Raw genomic sequence first — 26,392 nt, 5'->3', positions numbered from 1 at the left:
TTTTGTTTTAAAAATACATTTATTGTATAGATATTTTTTAATTTTTTCTCGGAACAAATCCAAACTATTTTGATATTTTTATTTTGTACTTTTTTAATAGAACATTAGATTTGATTTAAACAACAACAACAAATAATATAATCTTCCATTAAAATATTTAAATTTCTAAAATATTATTTGTAAAATTATTAAAATATTTTATTGCTTTGATTGAAATATTATGAGGCCAATAAAATCTAGTCTTTTGTGTAATTGTTAAACAACCTTGTAGGTACTTAATTAATTTGCCTAAAAATTATAAAGTATAACATAAAGATACAGACATGATGTGCCTATGTGTGTGTGTGGATGTATGTGTGTGTGTGTGTAGATGTTTATAATATATTATATAATATAAAATTATACATAATTAACATACATTTTATAATTGGACGTCGGTAGATATTAAAAGCGATTACTAACATAATAATATAATAGTGGAATATGTTTGACAATGTATCATAACAGAAATTAACTTGTAAAGTCTCTCCGTGTAAAGTGGACGTATATACCGTATAATTACAATTATTAAAAAAAAAATAATAATATTCATAATGTCTATTTAATAATAATATATTTTAATAACTGGCTTCATGACCAGCTAGGATGTACAAGTCTGCGCCATCATCAGCTTTTTTGGAAACCATGTGCGATTCCAATATCAGAATTCTATAATAATAAAATAAACCATTATACATACGATAGGTTATAAAATAAACATTCACTAAATTATTGTCTATTATGATTATGTATAAAAACTCATGTCTCAGCATCTCAAAACTTTTCTTTACCCGTTGGTGTTGTTATTGGATTTGATCATCAACGTATAAAGCCCCGGGATTATTTTAACAGGATTTTTTTTGTTGAATGTTTATTAATGATTTGTTGATTAATAGTAATGTAATCATATACAGACACAGATATAATACAATTAAAACATAAAAGGTAAAATAAAGTAAAGTATTGATTAGGTCAATTTTAAATTAGTCGTCCCAGATTCCATAAAATATAATCTGACCACACAAACATATTATGTACACATTTGGACATAAAATTAATATTACAAATTACGCTCAGAATTGTTTTGTGCACCTGATGATTTAATTTTAAATTGAGTATTATCGAAGTTCTATGAAGTATTTCGTCTATGAAAATTAATTAATTACAGATTTAAAGACAAGACTAATTTAATAAGTCTCCTATTCATTTTTGTAGGAAAATAATAAACAAAACTAACATGGTACAATCAACATTTGTTATACTTGAGTGAAAAATGTATCACAATTTCATTAGAAATTTAATAAAAATGTTACAACTAATTAAGAATATTATTAATAAATGTATAGTATCATAATTTGATTGGAGTCATATCAAAAATATATTTGAATATAGATATTAGATTAATACAAAATAACAAGAAATAAAATATGTTTCCTAATAAGCTGATTTATACTTCAACTAATCATATTGTATAATATCTAAATCTAGTATATAATAATGAATGTTTGTATGTTTGTTCGTCTTCTGTAGAATTAAAAACTACTGGGCCTTATATAGAATCAAAATATATTCAACCAATTATGACTATTCAAGGATAGTTAAGAGAATAGATTGAACCAGCTATTTTAGGGTGGCTTACCTGCTATTAATAATATTAAAATCATAACCGCATATTAGTTTATTTCTGCTTGCAATTGGGTACGCATAAAAAAAAAGTTAATTGTTACTATGCACTGCAGGTGAATTATGCCCATCTCGGTTTCATAAATTATTCCCTGACTATACAGCTAGTATTTACATAATTTTGTGAATCACAACCACATACTTATCAGAACCCAAAAGACGATACGTTCTACTTTTGTCAACTATTTCTTGGGTGACTTCACCATTTTTAAGACTACGTCCTTGGACACCATTTTTATGGAATGCCAAAATGCTGTCAGACAATCGAACTGTAAACACAAAATATATGCATTTAGTGGAACATATTTACTATGTATAATTTATTAATATGATATATACTAATCAACAAATTAACTAACCTATTGATTCTACAGTGAAATCAAAATAGAGCTGATTTATTTGATTTCTATCTTGCTTCAGGTTCCCATGTAAGTTAATTATTTTTACAACATCTGAAATTTGAAGAGGAATAATTCTTTGTAATCATTAATCATCATGATTATTATTTTTTCAATACTATTTATAATTAAAATAATAATCTACATTTGTTTAATATATTTCTTAACGTATTTATATTTTATATGTATAAAAATAAAATTTAATAATCACTTAGTCACAGAAAATTATATGATTTTATAATTTATTAGTGTGTTTAGTGATGTTTTTCAAAAAAATATTATGCATTAAGGTATAATGGTTACTAATATAAATTGATATTTTATATGGAGTTTGTTTAGAAAAATTTGCTAAAATTTATTTTTACCGTTTTTTTACTTCTTTCTCTTGTAAATAAATTGACTATAAACTATTATATTGTTCAACAACTTAAAAAATATTAATAACGTTAATATACAATAAATTATACATACTTTTGTAGCATATTAAAAACGAATCTGTATCCAACTGGCAAACACATACAACATCCATAATATCTCTTCTCTGAATAACTGTGCCTACAATAACAAAAAGATAAAAATGAATTGTAACTATTTATACAGTACATATCAATCATATAAAGTTATTTAAATAATCAATCATTATTTCCATAAAATATTAGAACAGAATTAAAAAATTAACAAATATTAGTCTAATGATACTAACCAGTATTATCAGAATCATCTGTTTCACCGGAACAAAACCAACATGCACCAGTATTGACATTGATCAATTCTAATTTCAAATTCATAGACTTTCTAATAGGTCCAATTGGTTTTTTCACACCAACACAAACGAGTGGATATTCTAATTCAGGCGTTATGACCATTTCAAAAACATTTAAAGGTGATGGTAAATTACATTCAAAATGCTACAATCAATAATTACAATAAAATTAGATTACATCGAGCACATACTAAATGTTAGCACAGTTAAACTATTAATTTTACCTTTAACAACATGAACTTGTTAAGTGGATCATACCATTGCATTAAAAAAATCCCACTGGACATGGCTCCACATAAATATTTATAACCGTTGTATGGGTTACGTCCAACACAACATTTTATACAACCTTTGGTATCTGGTACTTTTGTGGTAAGTGCAAACCTTCTAGGCATTAATCGTTCCGGAATTCTGGTCATATGCTGTGAAAACCTATGACTTTGTTTACCATGAAGGGCTAAGAGATCATGCCTAAACAACTGGGTGGTTTTTCCTGAACAAAAATTAAGTTAATAAATAATATCTATACATTATTGTTAAATGTTTTACCTGATAAGGACATTAGAATATCCTTTATAACATACAACCAAATTGTACGTCTATTATACAACTGATCAATAGCAGTTTCATGTAGTTCATTTAGATTAAGATTGTAGATTCCTTCTTCGGCTCCAATGAATACATGCTGATCTCTAGTTTCAGGATGAATCCAACTAGCCGTACAATAAATTGTTAGAGGACATCCATTAAATACCTAAATAAACAAATTATTCAAAACGTTTTTACTCAGAAAAATATATTTTAGAGTATATCTTAAGTTCAACAATCTAAAGGTTTAAATACAAGTTATTTAACTAAAATAATCTTATGAACAACAGATATTATGCTTCTGTTAATAAAGAATGAATGTATACCTAATGTTAGTCAGCTTAATTTAAATACCTTGGAAAAACAAGCACCCATGTGCACTTTGGGCGTAGGTGGTAGGCCATTACTAATTGGTTTTGGTGGAGAATTACGTTGTTTTGACCGACGTGGTGGTACTGGAGGTGTATCAGCTAATAAATCTGGTTCAGGACCTTCTCCTATTTAACCATAATATTAAACTAGTGAATTTAATATTTAAGGCAAATAACCATTTTTTATTTACCTCCACTGTCGCTAAATGAACGTTGACGTCCATTTACAGTAACACTAGATGTTGGTAATGCAATAATTTCATCAAGAGAGCTATGTCGTCTAGAAGGTGAAGAACTATCTAAAAAGTAAGTTCAATAAATATTTTAAAAATATGTATCAATATTATTTAGTATTTACAAAACAGTAATTATAAATGTTTTTATTATACACTAAGATTAGCATATTATCTCATCGCAATTATTACGGGTATTAGAATTAACAAATGGACAACAGTAGGTACTATTCTAAAATACAATCATCACTGGAATAATCTTAATTAATTATTATGCCTTAAAAAAAAATAAATAAATAACATGATGCAAGTTTTTATTTTAAGATTATGAATATATAAAAGAATCTAAAAGACACAAATGTTCACATTAATTCATGAATTTAAGTAAAACACCACCTAGATATCTCAGTTTCTTTTTCATTATTATTTATGTACCTATTCTTTTATAAGTTAGAGAGTATTATTGATGCAAAGTATACATTTTTCCATTTACATAACTCATGATGTGTTGATCATTGAGAGACTGATTAATGTAAGCATGCAACAAAATATATATTTTTCAAAAAAAAAAAATTCATAACAATCTATTTTAGATATTTTTTAGTTATTTAATACAAAAATTGAACAGAGGATATATTTATCAATAAAAAATTAATAACTACCTATGGTAAGAAAATTAGTATTAACTAGTAAAATAATAATAACTATTAATTAATAAAATTATTATTATTGAAATCAATAGCAACCATATATAAACAAAAATTTACAAAAAAACAATGCAAAAAAATTGTCCATGTAAGCCGTAGATTGAACTCGAGACCCCTGTTTAAATCCTCTGTTTGAGAACCTCTCGGGTTGAGTCTCTTATCTCCTTACCCGAGATCTAATCTATCTCTGTACCGAATATCATCGCAATCAATTGAACAGTTAACGAATGCATAAAGGACACTGGGACAGACATTGTTTGTCTTTTATATATATATAGATTATAATAACAAATCAATTTTAAGATAAACACTATAAATTGAATGAATAATTATTTGTTTTCAATACCTCTTAAATTTTGGTACACACAGCCTTTATTAGGAAAATTACATTTTTGACTAGATGAATGTGGCATGGAGCATTTTTCAGACAATGGTAACGTAGATCTGAAAAATTATTTTGTTAATATTAAGTAAATTTAAAAACAAAAACAAAAACATAAAGTTTCGCCTAAAATTAAATAAACAATTTCTCAAGTAGCATCAAACTATAGTTTATGGTTATTAATAAAGTAAATACTTTTAATATTTAATATTATATTTATATACTGTGTTTATGTACTATAGTGTAACTTTAAAAACACTGACTAGAAGTGCTAATTAATTCTGTATCCAGAGTTTAATATTACATAAAAATATTTGTACCTATAAGAAATTCATACTTACAAATCTTCATAACTCCCATTCCTATCTTCATTGAAAACACGACTATAATCTCCCCTAATAAAAATATATTAATTAGTAAAATAATTAGTTATTTAAAAAGATTTTACAAAAAAATATTGTTATAAGTAAGGGCCAGCTGTACAATGTTTTTCAAATAAATATTCTCTCTTATATACAAGGTACCCTTGACAAGTAACAAACCAAACAATCAAGCAAAATACGCCCAAAAGCTCACAATATTTATTACTGTGGTAGTTCAAAAATATTAGTTAAGCAAAGCAGCATTATATTGTAATATTATACAAAATTTATATTTAATAAAAAGTACATAAATATTTAAGAAAAAAAATTATATTAATTTCCAATAATATTTGAATTAAGCATAAATTTAGTGGATCAAAATCAACGACACCAAGGCCAAATAATTTTTACTGGCAATGTGATATCATAATAATATATCTTAATTGATCGATCCAATTATATTAATTGTGCGAAGTTAAAAAAAAAAGATCTATTAGGTTTCATACCTCAGTTTAAGTTCTTCATCTATGTTTTGCAGAAGACTCCTGTAGAAATTAAATGACTCTAATAAATTTTAAGAATTTGTTGTAAATACAAATATATTAAGATTGTACAACAGGCCCTAATAGAAACTCTCAAAATTAGAATATTTTTTGTAAAATATTTTACCTTTTTTCGTTTCTTTTCGAACAAATTATATAGGAATATAACTTAAATGTATTAATTTAGTTAACTAGTCCTTACTTTACAAATTAAATTATTAGTAAATAATAATAGTACTGAAAGATCTAAATAAAGTTAGTAAGGTGAATATCTGGTAAAATATACATAATTACTTGCAAAAGCTTGGATCTAGGACTAAAATGCATTGACACCTCAATTTTATTTCACATGAATAGGACAAAACAATTTTGGTATCACAATGATAATAATATATAAATTATTTACCATTATTAGATTTGAAAATAAAATAAGTTATTTTAAAGTTATTACATATTTTAACTCTTAGATTATAATCATCATTTATACTTTATGAAAGGTAAAAACAACAAAAAGTAACAATAGATTAATCAAATATTCAACAGCAGAAAATGTGTAGCAAAGATCCCTGTTTGCTCAAGTAACAAATTATTGTGCCTAGTTAAATCACTATACGCAATAACTTATGAAAATGTAGATAATTTAGAAGAAATTAGTATTGTTTAAAAAATAAAATGTATAAAGATATGCAAATTCTCTAAATGGTTAACTGTGTACAATTTTTTGATGCTTAAACTATCTGTACAAATATCCTATATACTTACATAAATATTTCAAAAGATTAGAAAACCAAACAAGAAATTAAAAATTAAAAATAAATTTACCACACCAAAATGTTTAATTATTGATGATTTACTATCAGAATAGGACTTTTTAATTAGTTGATATGACTATTTAAACTTTCTGAAACCTTCTGTGTTTTTTATGTTTTTCTGACAAACTATAATGACAATTTTAACAATTTAATAATTCAAGACATAAGGATAACAAGTTCAAAAAATACTGGTATTAACTATGTACATATTATTATAATTGGATTCAAAATGAATGAAAAATAAAGTGATCTAATTAATAGATTATAGTAATGAAGTGAAATAAATTTTAAGAAATATATCAAACGATTATGTAAGTTTTGTTATTTCTCTATGGTTTAGAACAGTGTTACCTAACTTTTTTGTTACAACGACCCACAAATTTACTATTTCTGGGAAGGAGACCTACCAAAAAACAAAAAATCAAGTATGACATAATATACTAATATTAATCAAAATTTAATAATATAATGCAATATTGAAGAATTAATGCTTAGTTCTGTTGAATACATGGGTTATTTTTAAATTCAAATACATTTGTTAATTTTTACTATTACTAGTTTACAACGATCCATGATAAATATATTGCGACCTAATATTGGGTCGCAGCCCATAGGTTGGGAAATACTGGTTTCGAAAAAAAACTTTGATCAAAACATTAAAGATATTTTAAAGAAAAAAATCACATTTAATCTGAAGAAGATAATATAGGATACCATTTTGAGGTTAGTTTTATATTATCTGAGTGTTGTAAAATATTAAAAGTTACATTGGAAAATAAGAAATAACAGAAAATGTTATACATAAAATATAGAAAATTGTGGTGAATGCCATCTAAGATTTAACAAATTCAAATAACTAGATGTTATTATACAAGAGTTTAAAATGATAAAAGTAATTTATATATTTAATTTTTTAAGTTTGTTATGCATTTTAATAAAAAAAAAAAATGTTATATAAAATTGGTAAGTATATCATTCATATATATATGGATTAAGTATAATAATAAAGAGAATATTATCGCACTATTTGTTTTCTTTCTCAGAATACCCAATTTGCGTTCAATAGAACCAATTTTGTAATGTATTGACGACTAATATTAGAGTGAATTCGCAGATTATCAAAATTAAGAATGCAATAATAATAATATGAGTTACTACTTCATACGTTGATTTTTATTTATATAATATTTCAACTTTTTATAATATATGAGTATTTTTGAATTTGTTTTATATTATATACTCATAATAACTTGCATAAAAATGAAAATATTGTAAAATAAAACAATCTGAAAATACAGAAAATGTTCTTAACTTTAAGTTTGATCATTCCAGTCTATTATTAAAGCAAACAGTACAAGACAAATATTCTGCTGAATGAAAATTTGATGTGACATGTGGGTTAGAGAGGAAAAATCAATAGTGTGCTGACATCCTCTTAAGCAAGGGGCAGCAACCTTGAGTAAAATGTATAATTTGTATAAAAACCACAAACTAAAATAGTATGGACTAGAAACTATGGATTAAAACATTGTTTGTAGATACCATATTAAATTAATAAACTTAACAATCATGAACTTAAATAAACTGAATTTGATACTATACATTTTTTTTTAAAACAAAATGAGGAAAAATGTATATTTATTTTTTTTGACCTTGGCATCAAAATGAGGTTGCTGACCCCAGCGCTTCAGAACGTCGCCCCTGCATATTATGTTGTCTCTGTTTCACGTACGTCATACCAAATTTCCATTCACTACTTTCAACAGTGTTAGTTTTGATATTAGAGTGAATTGACCTATTTCTAAATAAGTTATGAGTGTTTAAATGCTCATAATTCACTTAAATTAAAATAACATAAAAAAATCAATGAGAAAACACAGATAATGTTCTTACTTTAAAGTGCGATAATAGGTCAATTCACTCTATTATCAAAACTACAGCATACTATTGAAACTGGTGAACGAAAATTTGGTATGTCGTATGTGTGTAAGACGGAGACAACATACTTTAAAGTAATAATATTTAATACGAGTAAACGAGAAAAAAAATTTGTTTAAAATGTTTAAGAATATTTAGTGTGTTAAAATTGTATAGAAAATATCTGAGACTGGGAAAAATCTTTTAGAGGTAAAAATGACCATGATAGGCACAAGCATATGAATATTTACAAAATAAAATATAAAGGTGGTAGTTATAATTTAATAATATATCTTTCTTAAGTTATAAACTATTTAATACATTTACTAAAAAACAATTACAAACACACAATGTAAATTAATATGAAATAGCTAATATCACATATAAGTTAATGCATTTTTCAATTGAAAAGGTTTAATCAAGCATTAATGACTACTAATAATAAAATGAAAGATTCACTACAGTTGAAAATGAATATTTAATACTTACTTTTCAGTCAAAATACAGTCTAATCTTCCAAAATTATCACAGTCATTATTGCGCTAAGAATAATACAAACATTATTATACATCATAATACTTAAAAATTTAAATTAAATAACAATGTTTATAACTCACTGCTAGTACATTTTTTTTTATATTAACCATTCCCAAATTTCTAGATTCCAACAGAGTAGGTGTATCATTTTTACTGTTGTGAGGTAAATGTGTTGCTTCCAATAAATTTGAACCTTCAAATATTAAATGTTAAAATAAATTTAATGAATTAATTATGATTTTATAATACAGTTTAAATATATATATTATCTTATGTTACATACAGATCTACAGTAAATAAATTGTACAGATCATATTGTTTAATAATTCACGTTGTATATATGAATCACTATAATACAAATTGTAAAATGTAAAAATATATTTACAAATTACATTTTAACCACATTTAGTTTTTCGCATATTTCCGGCTAATTATATTAATTTTAGTGCATTTAACACATTATACGAGCTTTTAGTGTAAGCTAGCTTTAAATTAGTGTAATGCTTCAACAAACAATAACAAATTGGTCAATTTAAGTTACAACTGCGTTTATTTTAAGTATACTGTTTACTTATTGTGAGTGCCAAAGTTTGGTATATTGTTTTTGTATTATTAATAGTTTAGTTAAGATAAAAAAAAGTGTTAAAAATGCCAAAAGTTTATTTTCTTCCTACTTACATGCCTACAAAAAAGATATGGGTAATTTTTAAAGGCTAATTAAGTTGAAAGCAGAGCTTAGCACCAAATTATTTATTCGGGTTTAGGGTTTTGGGCATTGCATGTATTCTAGGGTTCAAACACAAGAATAAAAAATTTAAACAAACGTTTGGATGTTAATAACCGTTATAATTCGGGTTTAAATTGGTTAACCTGTTGTGTTAGAGTAGTTCAGAAAACATATAATTTTTTATAGGTAGTTATTTTTATTAGGTATTTTTCTAAAATTGTAATTGTTTAGCCCCCCCTAGTTCTACACTCCTACTATTGTTATTATTAAACAAATAATTAACTACAAAATCAAATTAACTACATAAGATACATACAAAATGGTATATCACATGAAGATTCTAAAATTAAAATTATTCTGGTTCCGAATGTTTTATTCGAGTCTTAGTTAATTAGGGTGTCTTGCAAATAGAATCATTCGGGTTATATGGGTTTTGGGTATTAGATTATTTAAGGGTTTTTGGTTAGTTTAAGAGCAGTTTTTGATAGCTTTAAAGGTGTATATGGCCCAGTGGTGTATTTAGGGAGTCCACAGGGTCCGGACCCCCCATTTGCCTAGATATCTTAACATCTAATATATGTATATAAATATATTCTGTAGCAGATCCCCTACTTATGTGTTGGAAAATTAGCTGGACCTCCTCCATGAAAAATTCCTAAATACGCCACTGTTAGGGGCATTTAAATTCGGGCCCTAATAATTGCATGTAAAATTAATAAGATTATCTATTGTAATAAAATTAATAATAAAATAAAACATCTTAGGCATAAATCTAATACAACCATAATAAAGGGTAATGAGATATCAAATTTATTTAATTTGAAGCCAAGTTTAACCAAACAATTAATATGATATAATATTAATTAAAATGTTATATATTGTACCTAGTTGGAAATTTATATTTTCATGTCAAAATTATTGTGCCTTTTCAATACTCATCAATCCATTTAATTATTATCAGTTTTAAAAACCAAATGAATTTTCGATATACATTATATAACAATAAGCTTAATATACATAAAATAAATAGCTACTAAATTTAATAGCCCACATTGAACATTGAAAGCATAGCTTGTTCCACCTATTACATAATTTGTGTAAACATTTTTAAAAAATCTTAAATATTGTATAATAATTAATAATATACATTTTCCAATATAGTAGCATGATAATAATATTAAAAATAAAACGATTAAACAAACACGGTTTTACCAAACACTATGAAAAATGACTATTATTTAATAAGTAATAGATCTATTTAATTAATAATTAATATTTTTAGAGTTATTAATACATTACATTTGAAAATATTATATAAAAACTTACCTCTATGATCAACAGTTGCTCTTGATGCGATACGCCGGGGAACATCAGAGATAACCTAATATAATTTTTAAAAAAATGTTCATTACAAATATCAGACTATAAAAAAGAAAAAATGAAAAGAGGAACCGCTCTGCCGCGCTGTAGGTGTTGAGTATAATTCGCCATTGAGTAAGTAACAGTAATTTATCTTAAATAGTGATTAACCAGCAATTTAACAAGTTTATTATCATAAAAAAAGATAAATATTATATTAAATATATATATATATCTTTTTATAATATCATAGATAACATAGGTTGCCAAACCTGTAGACAAAGACGATACCGATAATAAGAACGTAATGTGCAAGTATGAGAAGACACTGAATATTAAAATAATGAAAAAAAAAATATATAACAATTTGATTGACTAGCAACCTATTGCTCCGAATCAATTTTGTCCACAAACACGCCTACTAAATATGATGGATAATATTCATTTACACCTTTTATACGTTACAGATTATCAAACCTTCAAAAAATATGTATGTATACTCCGGCCCACGAGAGTCCATATGTCAGAACGCGTCCGTCACTGCGCATCGGCACGTTGCCGAATAGTGGGAATGGCATCATGGTGGGAGAAAACAGACGTCACGTATTACTATATGAATGCGCGGTTTACGTATGGACTCTCGTGGGCCGGAGTATAGAATTGTAGACCCAGAGTATTATATTTTTTCTCAGGCTCAGGACAGATCGTTGAGCTCTTTTGCCGCTTCTACAATTCCAAACTAACCTTATACGTAGGATCTATACTACACTAGAGTATTATTACACCAGTTTAAATTATTCATTCATTTAAAATAACTTAGTTTAAGAAGACACCACACCCACATATGTTGTCTCCATTTTACAAGTGGACAGCAGATCACTAGTTTAAAAATTAGAGTTAATTGACCTATTATTATATAACTTTATGGTAAAAACATTATCTGTGTTCGTATGTTGTTTTTTTACAATTATTCAGTTTTTAAATGAGTTTTGATAATTTTTAATTTATGCTATATTATATACAATACGCATAACTTGCTGAAAAATTGAATGATCGTAAAAAATAAAATATGAACACAGATTAAGTGCTTACCATCAAGTTTCATAATAGATCGATTCACTCTAATTTTTAAACTAACAGAGCTAGACATGATCTGCTGAGCGTACATTTGATTTTGGATTTTTAATGGTTTTAAAATGATGTAATTAATAATTATCCCCCTTAAACATACACAAAAAAAAAAAAAAGTTTTCTAGGTACAGTGGCGAAAATGCATAGCAGTTCTTATTAAGAGGACGTTATACTTGCATGATGTGTTATCACCATCTTACAATTGTACAACATAACAAAAACTGTTTTGGGCGGGACAACTTTTATCTTTCTGTGTTTGTAGTAGTGGCTCCAAAATTTCTGAATATATAGAGTGGAAAATTATCTATACAACAACGTGTCTATATTTTAGATAACATAAATACAATAAAAGTTTACTTCTAAACATTTTGATTTTTTCTTTTTTTCTTTTACTTATATAAAATCATTAGATAGAAGAGAAAAAAGCATGCTGTTGCACAGAAGATAAAGTTCTTCTTTACGTTTTGTGAGAAATTGGTAGTTCTACAAGAAATATGGTGCGAGAAAAGTTGTTCCGCGCAAAAAAGTTTTCGCTATGTTATACATTTGTAAGGCTAAGACATCACACGCGGGTATGATGTCCTCTAAGTAAATTGTACTTATTACATAATTGCTAATTTAATAATAAAAACATAAATATCTAATTTATTCAGATTTCTTATCTAATTATACTTACATCGTCATCAGGTTCTATTTCTGCAAATGATTGAGTAGTAGGGTTACTTGCTTTTTGTAAAAGATCAATAGCAAGTCGTTTACTCATATCTTGACAAAAAAATGAATGCTATAAATAAAAACATTATATTGGACATAAAAACAAAATAACTCATCATAACAAATGAAAAAAAAAGTATATATATTTTATTAATAGGACATTACACCCGCGTGTTGTCTCCGTCTTACAAAATATGTACAACATAGAAAAAATGGTTTGGCGCGAGATAGAACCAAGAAGGCTAGTCATAACTAAGAAACGAGATTTTGACCACATAAAAACAACGTTGCATAGCCAATTTCCTTTTTATGTGGTGAAAATCTCGTTTCTTAGTTATGACTAGAGTTAGGATGTTGATGACTTTTGCATTTTTTTTCCTTTTATTCTGTACAATGCTATCCTAGCTAAAAATTTGTTTCATGCTCCCTTGATGCAGAATAATCTAATTTTATTTTGCATTTTTTTGCATTTTTTTTGTTTTTTAACATCATTTTTCAACATTTTCAAGTCATTTTTTCATCTTTTAGGGCATTTTTTGTACTTTTTATAAAATGTGGGGCATTTTTCACAAATTATAGATTTTAGGGCAAATGTTACATCCAAGTTTGGAAACAAATTTAATTTATTAAAATCAAACCTTGGATTTGGACTATTAGTAAAGTATTTTATTGCGTTCCGATAAGATTTACTCTTTGAGTGTTATATTGATGAAACGAGTGCTCTTTCAGACATACGCCGATCATACATGCTTATCGAGTATTATATTTATAAATTGTATGGAAAAAATCGATAAACAAACTTAAATTGACATAGACATTAGACCTATTGATTGATGTGCTTATAATAATTGCAGTAAAAGGAACTATTGTCAGTAGTGTTTTGGCATTCACCGTCACCATTTAACCGATATTTTTCAAATTTTATATTTTAACGATTTTAAACATGCCGAAAGCAAAATCGTCTGTAAGTAGCCGCTTACACAGTTATGTTAATGAATACGGGAACAATATTTTTTCTAGTGATGGTGAAGTGTTATTTTGTAAAGTGTGTAATGTTAAAGTCTCAGCATTGAAACGATTTACTGTAGAACAACACATAAGTCGAGAAAAACATACTCGGGGAGTTGAGCGACAAAAAGAAAGTGAAAAACCAAAAACTCAATTATTGCTGACTGATACAAGTATTACATCAAAAAAATCGTCATTTAATTTGGAACTATGTCAAACATTATTATTAGCTAATATTCCGCTTAATAAATTAAACAACGAACACTTTCGAAAATTTTTAGAAAAATATATTAAAGTTGATATCTCAGATAAGTCAACTTTACGTAAGAATTATGTTGAATTATGTTACAATAAAACAACGCAAAAAATTCGAGACTACGTTGGAAATAAAAAAATTTGGGTCAGCATGGACGAAACAACAGATGTTGAAGGGCGATACGTGGTAAATGTCATTATTGGGACTTTGGAATTAGAAAATGCTGGAAAAATATTTTTGCTGCATACTGACGTTTTGGAAAAAGCAAATAATTCAACAATCGCCAAAATGTTTGATAAATCTATGTTTATACTATGGCCTCTTGGTATTAAACATGACAACGTTTTACTTTTTTTATCTGACGCAGCTCCATACATGGTAAAAGCAGGAAAAGTTATACAAAACCTATATTCTAAAATGATACACGTAACTTGCATGGCACATGCGGTTCATAGAGTGGCTGAAGAAATTAGGACAAATTTTCAAGATATAAATAAACTTATATCAAGTGTTAAAAAAGTATTTCTGAAAGCGCCATATCGAGTACAAATTTTTAAAACTATTGCTCCCGGAATTCCTTTGCCACCTGAACCCGTACTCACGCGCTGGGGAACATGGATAAATGCGGCAAATTATTATTGTGAGCATTTATCTGCTACAAAAAAAGTGATTCTGGAATTAGACAAAAATGATTCAGTCGCAATTAAAGACGCAATAGAACAAGTGTTAAACCCAAGTTTGGAAACAAATTTAATTTATTTAAAATCAAACTTTGGATTTATACCTTCGGAAATTACTCAGTTAGAGACGTCTGGGATGTTATTATCAGAGTCAATTAAATGCATAAAAAAAATTGAGTCTTTAATCCAAAAAGCTCCAAATAAAACCGGACAAACAATAGCAACCAAAATGGAGAATGTCATTTTGAAGAATAATGGATTTAAAATTGTAACTAACATCTCTGAAATGCTAGATGGCAAAGGCGCAAGAGGAGAAGATATTCCAGAAGATTTAACTACTGATGACATGACCTACTTTAAGTATGCACTATGCACCCATAACGTCCGTTGATGTTGAGAGAAGTTTTTCATCATACAAAAATGTATTAACTGATCGACGTCATCATCTTTTGTTTGATAACATCAGACACATATTAATTGTACAGTGCAACAATGCAATATGATTATATGAATATTATTATAACATCAACATCCCCACAATAATAATGAAAATATTTTTATTATAATTTTTTTTTATTTATATTTTACTTTTTAATTTATTTTTAATATTGAAATTTATTTATACCCATATCTCTAATAAAAATTATTATTTATAAATAAGTTTTTTCACTTACTTAATTAGTATTTTAGATCATTTTTAAGGTCATTTTTTGAAGTTTTTAGAGCATTTTTGCACTTTTTTTAGGGGTTTTTTGCATTTTTTTTAGGTCATCAACATCCTAACTCTAGTTATGACTGTAGCCTTCTTGGTTCTTTCCCGGGCAAAACGGTTTTTGCTATGTTGTACATTTGTAAGACGGAGACAACACATGCGAGTGTAGCGTCCTCTTAATTGTATTTAAAATATTATGATCTATACTAATATTATTTTTTGAAGATTATTTTATAAGTCCCTCTATTAATATTTAAAAATAATAACCAAAGAAATTCAAATTATTTTTAAATTTTATAAAGAATATAATCTATTAGTATTAATCAAATACCTTAACAAATAAAATCAGATATAAATTAATATAAAGTAAACAAGTAAATACACAAAACTTTAAAGGAGGCCGAGCGGATTAAGGCGTCGGTTGTGACGCACACCGGTGCCGATTCAATGCCGGCCGCGGGTGGCATTTTTCTTCGGACAAGTCACGGTGTCCGGAGAGAAGTGCCACCATCCCCCACCCGGGCATGGCAGATACCTACGGGTGCCCACTAAAAAAATATGCCAAACCTAAACACACGTATTTGAAAACTTACAGTACTCTCCCCCACAGTAAACACCACCCAATGGCCTAAGTTTCTGCGGGTTAATTAATAAAAAAAAAAAAAACTTTAAAATGAATAACCTTATCAGCTATTATTTTTAGTCAACAGTCAACACTAATCTATATAAACTATGAAGTATTTTAAGTAGCAATATTTTTTTTTAGTTATCAAATAAAAAATATGTGTTATACAAACCATTAATAACTTGTCTGCTGTTGGTCTTTTTTTTGGATTTTTAGTCAGTGATATTTTTATGAAATTATGAAATGTTGGACTCCTAAAAATAATAAAATTCCATACCAAATATTATAATTTACATACATTTATTTATATAAACAAATAAGAGAAAATTACCATTTATCTCTGTCCTTTAATGTCGGTGGTTTAAAACCACTTTTAGACATTAAAAATAATGCTCTCATAGGGTGCAAATCAAACATTGGTGGTTGTAATTCAGCCAACTCTATAGAAGTAATTCCAACTGCCCAAATATCACATAATTGGTTATAACCACCTTTACGCTCTACAGCTGCTACCTAGATTAGATTAAATTAATAAAAATATTAGAATACATTAGAATTTATTATAATTTTAATTAAATATAAATAAATTAAGTTTATATTAAAAAATTATAATATATATTCAAGATGTATCAGAAATATCTGACAATTTTAAACTGAAATTACAGTTAAATGAGTCAGATCATAGTTATACATCCTATATACTAAGCATACTGAAATGAACCATGCATATAATATAATATATAATAAATCAGTTAATTATTACAAAAGCCTAAATTAAATAAAGAGATAACTTTTTAAGTCAAAATTGTGATTTTAAAACACACACAATATAGAAATTAAGACTCGTTATATTTCCAATATTATAATCAAACAATTGAGCAAAGTAATAAGAATTCAGAAAACATTTAAAATTGTTGTAATCAAACCAACGTAGACTTCCACACATTTTTAATTTTATCTTCCTAAAACCTAAACAAAGTATCAATAAAAATCTTCAATTTTGAAAAAATTAAAATCGAAACTTTGGAAGTCTATTATTATTAGAACATTGAAAGTAGAACACATTTAATTTTCTATGTTGTGTAAGTGATAGATACGGACAGAAAATCACCACTTTGGCACTTAAAATCACCTTAAATATATAATATTATGATATAATATATTGTATCTAATTATAATCAAATGTATCTTGACTGACTGAAGAAAGTTGAACCTAAAGTATTAAAGTATTGAAATTTTGATAGTACTTTCGTACCACCACTTTGTGGTGCACTAAGAAAGGATTTTCAAAAATTAAAATTGTTTTTATTTATAAATGGTTGCCATTGCTTACATATTATAATAGTTAAAACTAGTATTTTTTTTTTATATACAGTTGACATTGGTTCTCGGGCTGATGAGGTAAAAACATGCATAAAATTATCTCGTTTTAGGCCTCTAAAAAAGAAATTGATTACGTATTAATACAAATATGAGAGTTTGTTTATAAAATGATTCTCCTATATTATGCTTGTTGCTTATAGACTCAAAAACTTATCAACCGATTTTGATGAAAATTTCAGATATTATTTTAAGAGATATCAGGAAAGTTTGAAGAGTAGTTTGAGCTCCGTTCGAAAATATACTAAGAACTACAATATCTGTATTTTATACTGTTCATTCTTTTTCCTAGTGAAGTGAACGGTTATATAGCTACTATATTATATATATATATATACAGTGAAAACTCTTTATAACGAAACTCTTTACAGCGAAAAACTCTATATAACGTAAACATTACATAATAATGGTTGGTTTGCTATATAACCCATTAGACAATTCATTCTCTATAACATATTAGTCACTCTCAATAACGAAACAATATTTTATGTTTCATAATACAATTTACGTGTTATCATATCTATTACATATATAAACTATAAAAATAATTGGCAATAATGCCGACATTTCCAAGAACGATTACATTCTTTCATTATCTACTTTTAATATCGTTATTATCGATATTTAATAGGTACAATGTTCATTTTATTATTGACGTAATGTCTAACATTATACACATGACCACAGTAGTGTGCTAACATTCGTTATGGCAAGTAAAAGAAAAGCACTGTGTGTTGATCAAAAAGTCGCTTTAATACGTGCGATTGAAAAAGGTGAAAAAAAAAGTGATGTCGGGAAACGTTTTGAATTCAGCCCATCTACTGTCGCTACTATCTGGAAGAATAAGGATAAAATATTGCATGCTGAAACAGAAGGAAGTTCTTGTAAAAAAATAAGGAAACCGAAATTTGAAGACTTGGACCAGGCCATGTTAACGTGGTTCCATAAACAACGTTGTAATAATGTACCTATATCTGGGCCTGTTTTGAAAACTAAAGCTGAACATTTTGCTCAACAACTTGGTATTATAGATTTCAAGGCCTCGGAAGGATGGCTTGGAAAATTTAAACAACGTCACAATATTACCTATGGGAAAATAAGCGGAGAAGCACTAAATGTCGACTTGAATGTTACTAACAGCTGGTTAATTAATGTGTGGCCAAAATTGAATGAAAAGTGCACTCCGGATAATATTTTTAATACTGATGAGACAGGTATTTTTTACAAAATGACCCCAGATAAAACATTAAAATTCAAAGGGGAAAAATACGTGGGAGGTAAACTTTCTAAAGAACGTATCACTGCGTTTGTAGCAGCCAATATGAATGGCACTGAAAAAAGAAAGATTATGGTAATAGGCAAATCAAAAAACCCGCGATGTTTTAAAAATATTAAACGGTTGCCAGTCACTTATAAAGCAAATAAGTCAGCGTGGATGACATCAATACTTTTTGAAGAAGAAATAAGAAAATGGGATGCAGAATTAAAGGAGCGAAAAGTTTTGTTACTCGTGGATAATTTTCCTGCTCATCCCAATCTATCTAATCTTATGAACATAGAGATGATATTTTTCCCAGCTAACACAACTAGTATCTTACAGCCGATGGACCAAAGTGTTATAAAAAGTTGAAAGGCCACTATAGAAAGAAAATATTAATGGAAATTATCGAATCTGATGGCAATGCCTCTATCAATATGCTTGATGCGGTGAACTTCTTAAGTAAAGCCTGGGAAGAGGTAACAGCAGAAACTATACGGCATTCTTTTTGTCGTGCTGGACTTCGAAGTTTTGCCAATGCTGAAGAAGAAATAGAATTTGAGAATGAAGATGATACACTGAGTGAATGGATTACTCAGTTCAATACTCCGCATACTTTTACTCCTGAGGACCTACAAAACTATGTAGAAATAGACGAGAATCTAGTTACAACAATATCGTTAACTGATGAAGAAATCCTAAATGCAGTGACAAAAGGCGAGGAGGAGCAAAAGGAAGATGAAGAGGAAGCACAACCTGACGAAGTCGTAATACCAAGTATTCAACAAGCACTTGATGCGGCTAAATTATTAGAAAAGTACTTATTGTATCATGAAGATGATCCAAAGTTATCCCAAAAACATGAGAGAAATTCATAGAAAAATACAAAAACAGTATTGGCAAAATAAAAAAGTACAAACTAAGATGACAGACTATTTAAAATAAAGTATAAATATGTATAGTATAAAAATTAAATTATATTTAATAAGTATGTATAATAATAATAATAATTTAATATAATACGTAAATATATATTATAAAATAATGTAAAAATAATGATGTGTTTGATATATAATATTACATAGGTACCTTTATACCTTTATACATAAATAATTAAAATTTTGTTTTTTTTTAAACCCTCTCTATTACGAAAACTCTCTATAACGAAAGAAATCTCTTGGTCCCTTCAGATTCGTTATAAAGAGTTTTGACTGTATATTGAATTGAACAAGTAAATTAGGTAAACTTATTGTGACTCTATTGTTATTCTTGTTTGGGATAAAACTAATACTTTCAAATAAAACTTATTTAAATGTTATAAACACAAAATACAAACAAAACCAACCTCAGGTGCCATCCAATATGGAGTACCAATAAATGATTTGCGTTTATTAATTGTAGCGGTAATTTGAGCAGAAACCCCAAAATCTGCTAGCTTTACATCACCATATTCAGTTAACAATATATTTGCTCCCTAAAAATATATAATACATTTAAATATTTAATCAATTGTTAATTAAATAAAATAATTTTTCAGCATTCTTCAAAAATTATTATATCTACATTAATTAAATAAATAATCAGTCTTTGGACACAAATCACAGAAAAGGTGAAAAAGCAAAGTACAGATTATGATTATTATATTTACATGTCTATTATTATTAAACATTTATTTTACAGTGTGTTCTCGAAAACATATACCACTATATGTATTTCATCTGGGTGATCTCAGATCAAAATACGGTTTTTGACGGGGTGGAAGAATACCAGAACACACATTATAGGAAACTTTTAACATTTTAACACATGTGGTACATACATAAGCAAATGATCCGCATGAACAAAATTAAATAAGTTAATTAGAAATAATAAGGCTAAATATCTGTTATAATGCTTATTTTATTTCTTAATACATCATAATTTTACAAAAACTAACATTCCAAAATTATTTATATAGATTTTAGTATTTATTAAGCATTAGTGTTTATATGCATCTTATCTATGTACAAATAGTAATTAAACAATTTAATATGGGATATCTTAAGTATAAAATGATTGCAATTTAGAAAAAAACACTTTATATAAAAGAATTTTTTACTTGTCTATCCGAATCTGTATAGAATTTTTTCTTAAAATAAGTATTTTAGCACTCTCTTTAACCTACCAAAAATCCCATTTTGTTTGAAGTAACCCAGCTGACAATTGTAACTAAGTAACCCAGCTTACTATTGTAAGTGATACATCATAATGTAAACATATTGTATATATGTAAATATATTATGTATTAATAGATACTACATATATTATTTTTACAATTATATACAATAATAACTAATATTAAATAAACATAATTTTTCAGATTTACTAATAAATAAAACCCATTATGAATAAAATTATATACATGAGAATTTTAAGCTCTTAAAAAACTATTTAAATTCTTGTTAGCATAATTACCTTAATATCTCTATGCATTTTACCCACTGTATGTAAATATGAAAGTCCTTTAAGTGTTTCTCTACACATGTATGCTATTTGTAGTTCTGTAAGTGGTCCGGTAACTATAAAAATAAACACATATGTATAAAGAATACAAAAAGAGAGTTGTAACTTCCATACTTAAAAATACACTTATTGTTATAAGTGTTGGTACATTGTAAAATAGTGACGGTTTCCTGTAGGGGGCACATTAGTAAAAAGTTAATAATTTTTGGCATGAACCTTAAAGATAGTTTATTATTTTAGCAAAAATGATGTCTACAGTAGACTCTCATAATATAGGTACTATAATATATTATGAATTTATACAATACGTTTTTATATTATATTATAAACAGTTATTTATTTATAGTCCAAAAAACACCAAACAGCTCTAAGTTCAGAGACAACAAATAAAATACTGTTAATGATCAACAGAAGCCATTATTGTGAAAAAGTACATTCATTTTAGCAAAGTTACAGCGTTAAGAGGACATTGCACCTGTATGTGTGGTCTCCGAACTCCGTCTTACTAACACATAATATACCCTAATGTTCCAACTTTGTGTTAATAGCTTAAATATTAGATTGAATTGACCTATTATCAAACTTGAATGTAAAAACATTATCTGTGTTCTCTCGCTCGTTTTTTCTATATTTTATTTTTGAAGTGAATTATGAGTATTTATAAGTATTAATATTTTACATACTTATAACTCACATAAAAATTCAAATATTGTAAAAATCAAACAAAAGAACACCAATAATGATCTTACCTTTAAGTTTAATAATAACTCAATTCACTCAAACATTTAAGCTAACCACAAACAATTGGAACTGTTGAACCTATATTTTGGTATGTAATGTGTCATTAAGACGGATACAACACATTCGGATACGACATTCTCTTAATCATATTTTATTGTTTATCAATTATATGAAATTCAAATCTTCAGTTTTTACTTAAGCAGGTGTAATACAATACTAAAATCCTAATTAGTAACCTAAAACTTCATAGAAAAAATAAATGCTTCTAGTGCCAAAATGAATAGTATCTAAATTCTAAGATTCATATAAATTTAAACAAGATATTTAATCTAAAACATTATTTTAAAATTGCTCATCAAAAACACAGACCCTATCAAATTAGTTTTTTTTTTATAAGTGTCATACTGATGTATGAACTATAAATTAGTTTTACAATGGTATTATAAATACCTATGAATGTATTAATATTTAATAGGTAAATATTATCTTTTCTTCTTTGTACATAGAAATTATTGTGTGTTAGTTAGAACTCTCTAATCTCCGAAAACCACTTAACCAATTGGCATAAAATGTTGCTCACATATTCCTTGAGACTCAGAGAGTGTTTAAAGGTTGGTTATTTCACCTATATACTATATAGATTGCTATAGAGTGGCTCACATAAAATTGTTGTTTAAAGAAATCAAAAAGTGAACATTTTTTTTGTTTATATGGATTGCTATTGGTTACAGAAATAAAAGACATTTTTATAATACAATCTATATAAATAAAAATGGATATATGTTTGTACCTAGATTAAAATAATAAAATATTCGATCGACCTGGATGAAAATTTCAGATTGATCGGAAAACGAAGATAATTTAGAAATTAATTTGACCCACGTTCAAAAATATACCAAGTGGTATATCCAATACGAGCTATGGGGTTGCCCATTTTGGTTAGATTAGTTCACAAAACGAGGTTCACAACGATTTGCCTGTGAACTGAGATACACTTATTTAGTGCCGTATTCTATATGTCTTTGTGTATTCCCGATCAAGGGCTAATCAACACCTGATATATTATTTTCTGTAACAGTTTCTCAGATAAAATTGAACACACTATCTTTAAAGATCAGAAATCGAAAGTTCTTAATAAATTGTTCTATAATGCAGTAATTTTTATTTTTTCAAAAATTGTATGAAGTATAGGGAAAAGTAACCAAGAACAATCAGAAAAGGCAGTTCTTACAGTGTACTAAGAATTTATTTTTATTTTTATGACTGCTAAATTTTCACTGAAAATATTTTAATTTAAATGATTTCATACTAACTGATAAAATTATTTTTTAGATTTATTCTTCTATGCAGGTGTACAATTGAGTAGATAACGTTTTCAGTATACCACATATTATGCTTATGTTGGCTCTATATTTCGAACATACTACATAGTAAATTTATGTTCAGGAGAACCAATTTTGGGTTGTTACCTAGTCTTAGTATTAGAGTGAATTGGCCTTGTTCTGTCATTACTATAACTAATATGACTTTTGATAAATTACTTTAATAATTAATAGCTATAGTAAGAAATCTTTAATGTATTTTTATTTAACTGTAGGTAGATATGCAACAATTGTATAATATAAAAATTAAATGTGTATAGGTATACAATTATTATAGCGTTGGCATTACTCAAGGCATTACTGGACAGTACATTTACCACATCTAATATTAATTGTACCAGTCATATTAAGCTTGAATGTAATAATAATATCTAAGACATCTCATAGGCTTTTATTGATATTATTATTTTTAAGTGAATCATAACTAATTAATATGTAAAATAATACAATTTTAAATGCTCATGATTTACTTTGAAATACAAATATCTCTGTAGATTTAATAGAAGCCCTAGATAACATTCTTACCTTTAAATGTGATATGTGGTCATTTTTGGGGTCAAATTCACTCAAATATTAAACTAGATAAATATGTTTTAAGAAAAAAAGAATATATGCCTCTACGGATCTAATTATGTCTATGCAATAGTATATACTTCTAATATATAACAAATTAAAAGTATTTATTTATTTGCTACCTATTCAAATTTCTTACCCCAAATCAATAGGTTCTTAAACTTGAAACATACTAGGTAGTACGTAATTTAATGTTTATAAAAAAAACTTTAAAAAACATTAATTAGGGCTTTTTCAAAACAAAATAAATTTGAATATGAATAAAAACTAATGCAAATGATACTTGAAATAAGGATATTTAATATATTGTCGGTTAGGTTAGGGGTAGAATGAGTAGATAGGTTAGGCTTAAACTCAAATAGAAACTTAATTTCACACTAACTACAGTGAAACTTCCATGAAAATAACTTTCATTTAATGACATTTTCTGTTTAACTAATTATTTTTGAGAACCATGACCTTCATTGTTAATCATACGTACATTATGTTTAACAAATTCCTCAAAATTACGTATTTTTTTTTTGTTTTGCCCATGAGATTTAGTTATGTTGAAGTTTCACTTCTTATAGGTAAGTATTTAAAGGAATACTCACTGTGATAAATGTCTTGCAATGAACCTCCAGAACAATACTCCATACATATCCATAATTTGTCTCTACGTAAATAGCTACCATAATATTCTATAATATTGGAATGTTGACAATCTTGCATCATTAATATCTCTTGCTGTATTATTGAAAAATCATCGCCTAAGAATATAGATAAAATTAGCAATATGAATATTAGACACTTATATACCTGCCTATAATTACTATAATATTCTCATGTGCTAAAAACTACCTTAAGCATTAAAACATTTCTTTTGTCAAATATTGATTAGAAAAAACAACAAACAAACAAATATTGAATAAAACTTGTGGCAAAACATTCTACTTAAGCCAAACATTCCAGGCTCGACTTTTGGTCGGCCAAACCTGGAATGTTCAGAAACCGTTTGCCAATTAAAAGTCAAACATTAGCAACATTAAATGCAATTTCACTTACCGACTTCTAATTTGATAACCTTGATAGCTGCTAATCCCTGAGTTGAAATTCGCTTTGCCTGTAATTAATAAGATCAGCCAGTGTAAACAACAGCAGAATTCTTTTTTCACCAGAAAATTGCATTTGAACATAATATCTCACTTTATAAACATCACCGTACGTGCCGCTACCGATCCTCTGAATCAGCTCGTATTCTTCCTGGGGATTTCTGGTACTTATATCAGAGCTCATAATGTTCAATACAGAGGACTATCGTTGCGGCGGACGAAACGAGTAGGCGACAATCGGACACAATATCGAAGGGTCACGCGGGACGGAGGCTTAGTGAAATATTTAAATCACTTACCCACCTAAAAATGTCAATTTGATTGGCGGAAAAAAATTCCCTGTGCAAACGACGCGCGCGGCCCGAGAACGGATTGACATATAGTCGGTGCGCCCAAAACGTGTCGTTCGTCCGCGACACAAACAATATTAATCTATACGACGTTCGATCGCCCGACGTAGGACGCGCGGCAATCGACACTGGTCTTGTTTTGATGTTTTGAAAATTAATCCGCAATGAGTAGCTGCCTAGTCGATATAATAATAATAATAATAATAATAATAATAATAATAATAATAATAATAGTGGATATATAGGTATGTGTATTTACACGTTTTGATTATCTAATGTTATCACCGTTTATCACGTACCTATATGGAAGCAATGGAGGCGCGGTTTTCGACGGCATTTGGAGGCAAACACCGTCGAGTTTAAATTATAATAGGTGGTACCTATTATGCATTCTAATATTATGACGTTCCAATATATTACTCGAATTTGGTGAATACTATAACACGCGCACACACACTGACACACTTGATTCACACAATCATACCCAACTCGCGCGCGCGCGTGTGTGTGTCTATGTGTGCCTGAGTATGTGTGTGTGCGCGTGCGCGAGTGTGTGTGCGAGTGCGCGC

At 27.4% G+C, this 26,392-nt stretch overlaps 1 protein-coding gene across 2 annotated transcripts; it reads right to left on the bottom strand.

The window, feature by feature from the left end:
• On the bottom strand, positions 1 to 26,304 carry LOC100161680 (mitogen-activated protein kinase kinase kinase kinase 3). Of its 2 annotated transcripts, XM_001942604.2 has the most exons (24): positions 26,123 to 26,304; positions 25,568 to 25,999; positions 25,427 to 25,484; positions 24,976 to 25,131; positions 21,639 to 21,742; positions 20,530 to 20,658; positions 16,878 to 17,059; positions 16,719 to 16,800; positions 13,228 to 13,335; positions 11,388 to 11,442; positions 9,415 to 9,527; positions 9,287 to 9,339; positions 6,033 to 6,071; positions 5,506 to 5,559; positions 5,129 to 5,226; positions 4,034 to 4,141; positions 3,826 to 3,968; positions 3,433 to 3,637; positions 3,108 to 3,376; positions 2,824 to 3,028; positions 2,592 to 2,675; positions 2,082 to 2,174; positions 1,865 to 1,991; positions 1 to 708 (listed from the first exon to the last, which is right to left on the bottom strand). In XM_001942604.2, the coding sequence occupies exons 2-24, from the start codon at positions 25,655 to 25,657 to the stop codon at positions 618 to 620; spliced, it is 2,646 nt and encodes an 881-aa protein (XP_001942639.1). In that variant the 5' UTR covers positions 25,658 to 25,999; positions 26,123 to 26,304; the 3' UTR covers positions 1 to 617. The 2 variants fall into 2 exon arrangements, with proteins under 2 accessions (XP_001942639.1, XP_029344975.1); XM_029489115.1 differs by lacking the exons at positions 6,033 to 6,071; positions 26,123 to 26,304 and having other exon boundaries at positions 25,568 to 25,657.
• Between the last annotated feature and the right edge of the window lie 88 nt (positions 26,305 to 26,392).

Source organism: Acyrthosiphon pisum, chromosome X (assembly GCF_005508785.2).
Source record: "Acyrthosiphon pisum isolate AL4f chromosome X, pea_aphid_22Mar2018_4r6ur, whole genome shotgun sequence".
NCBI lineage: Eukaryota > Metazoa > Arthropoda > Insecta > Hemiptera > Aphididae > Acyrthosiphon > Acyrthosiphon pisum.
The sequence above is the reverse complement of the archived record's forward strand: the minus strand, read 5'-3'. Positions and strand labels throughout refer to the sequence as shown.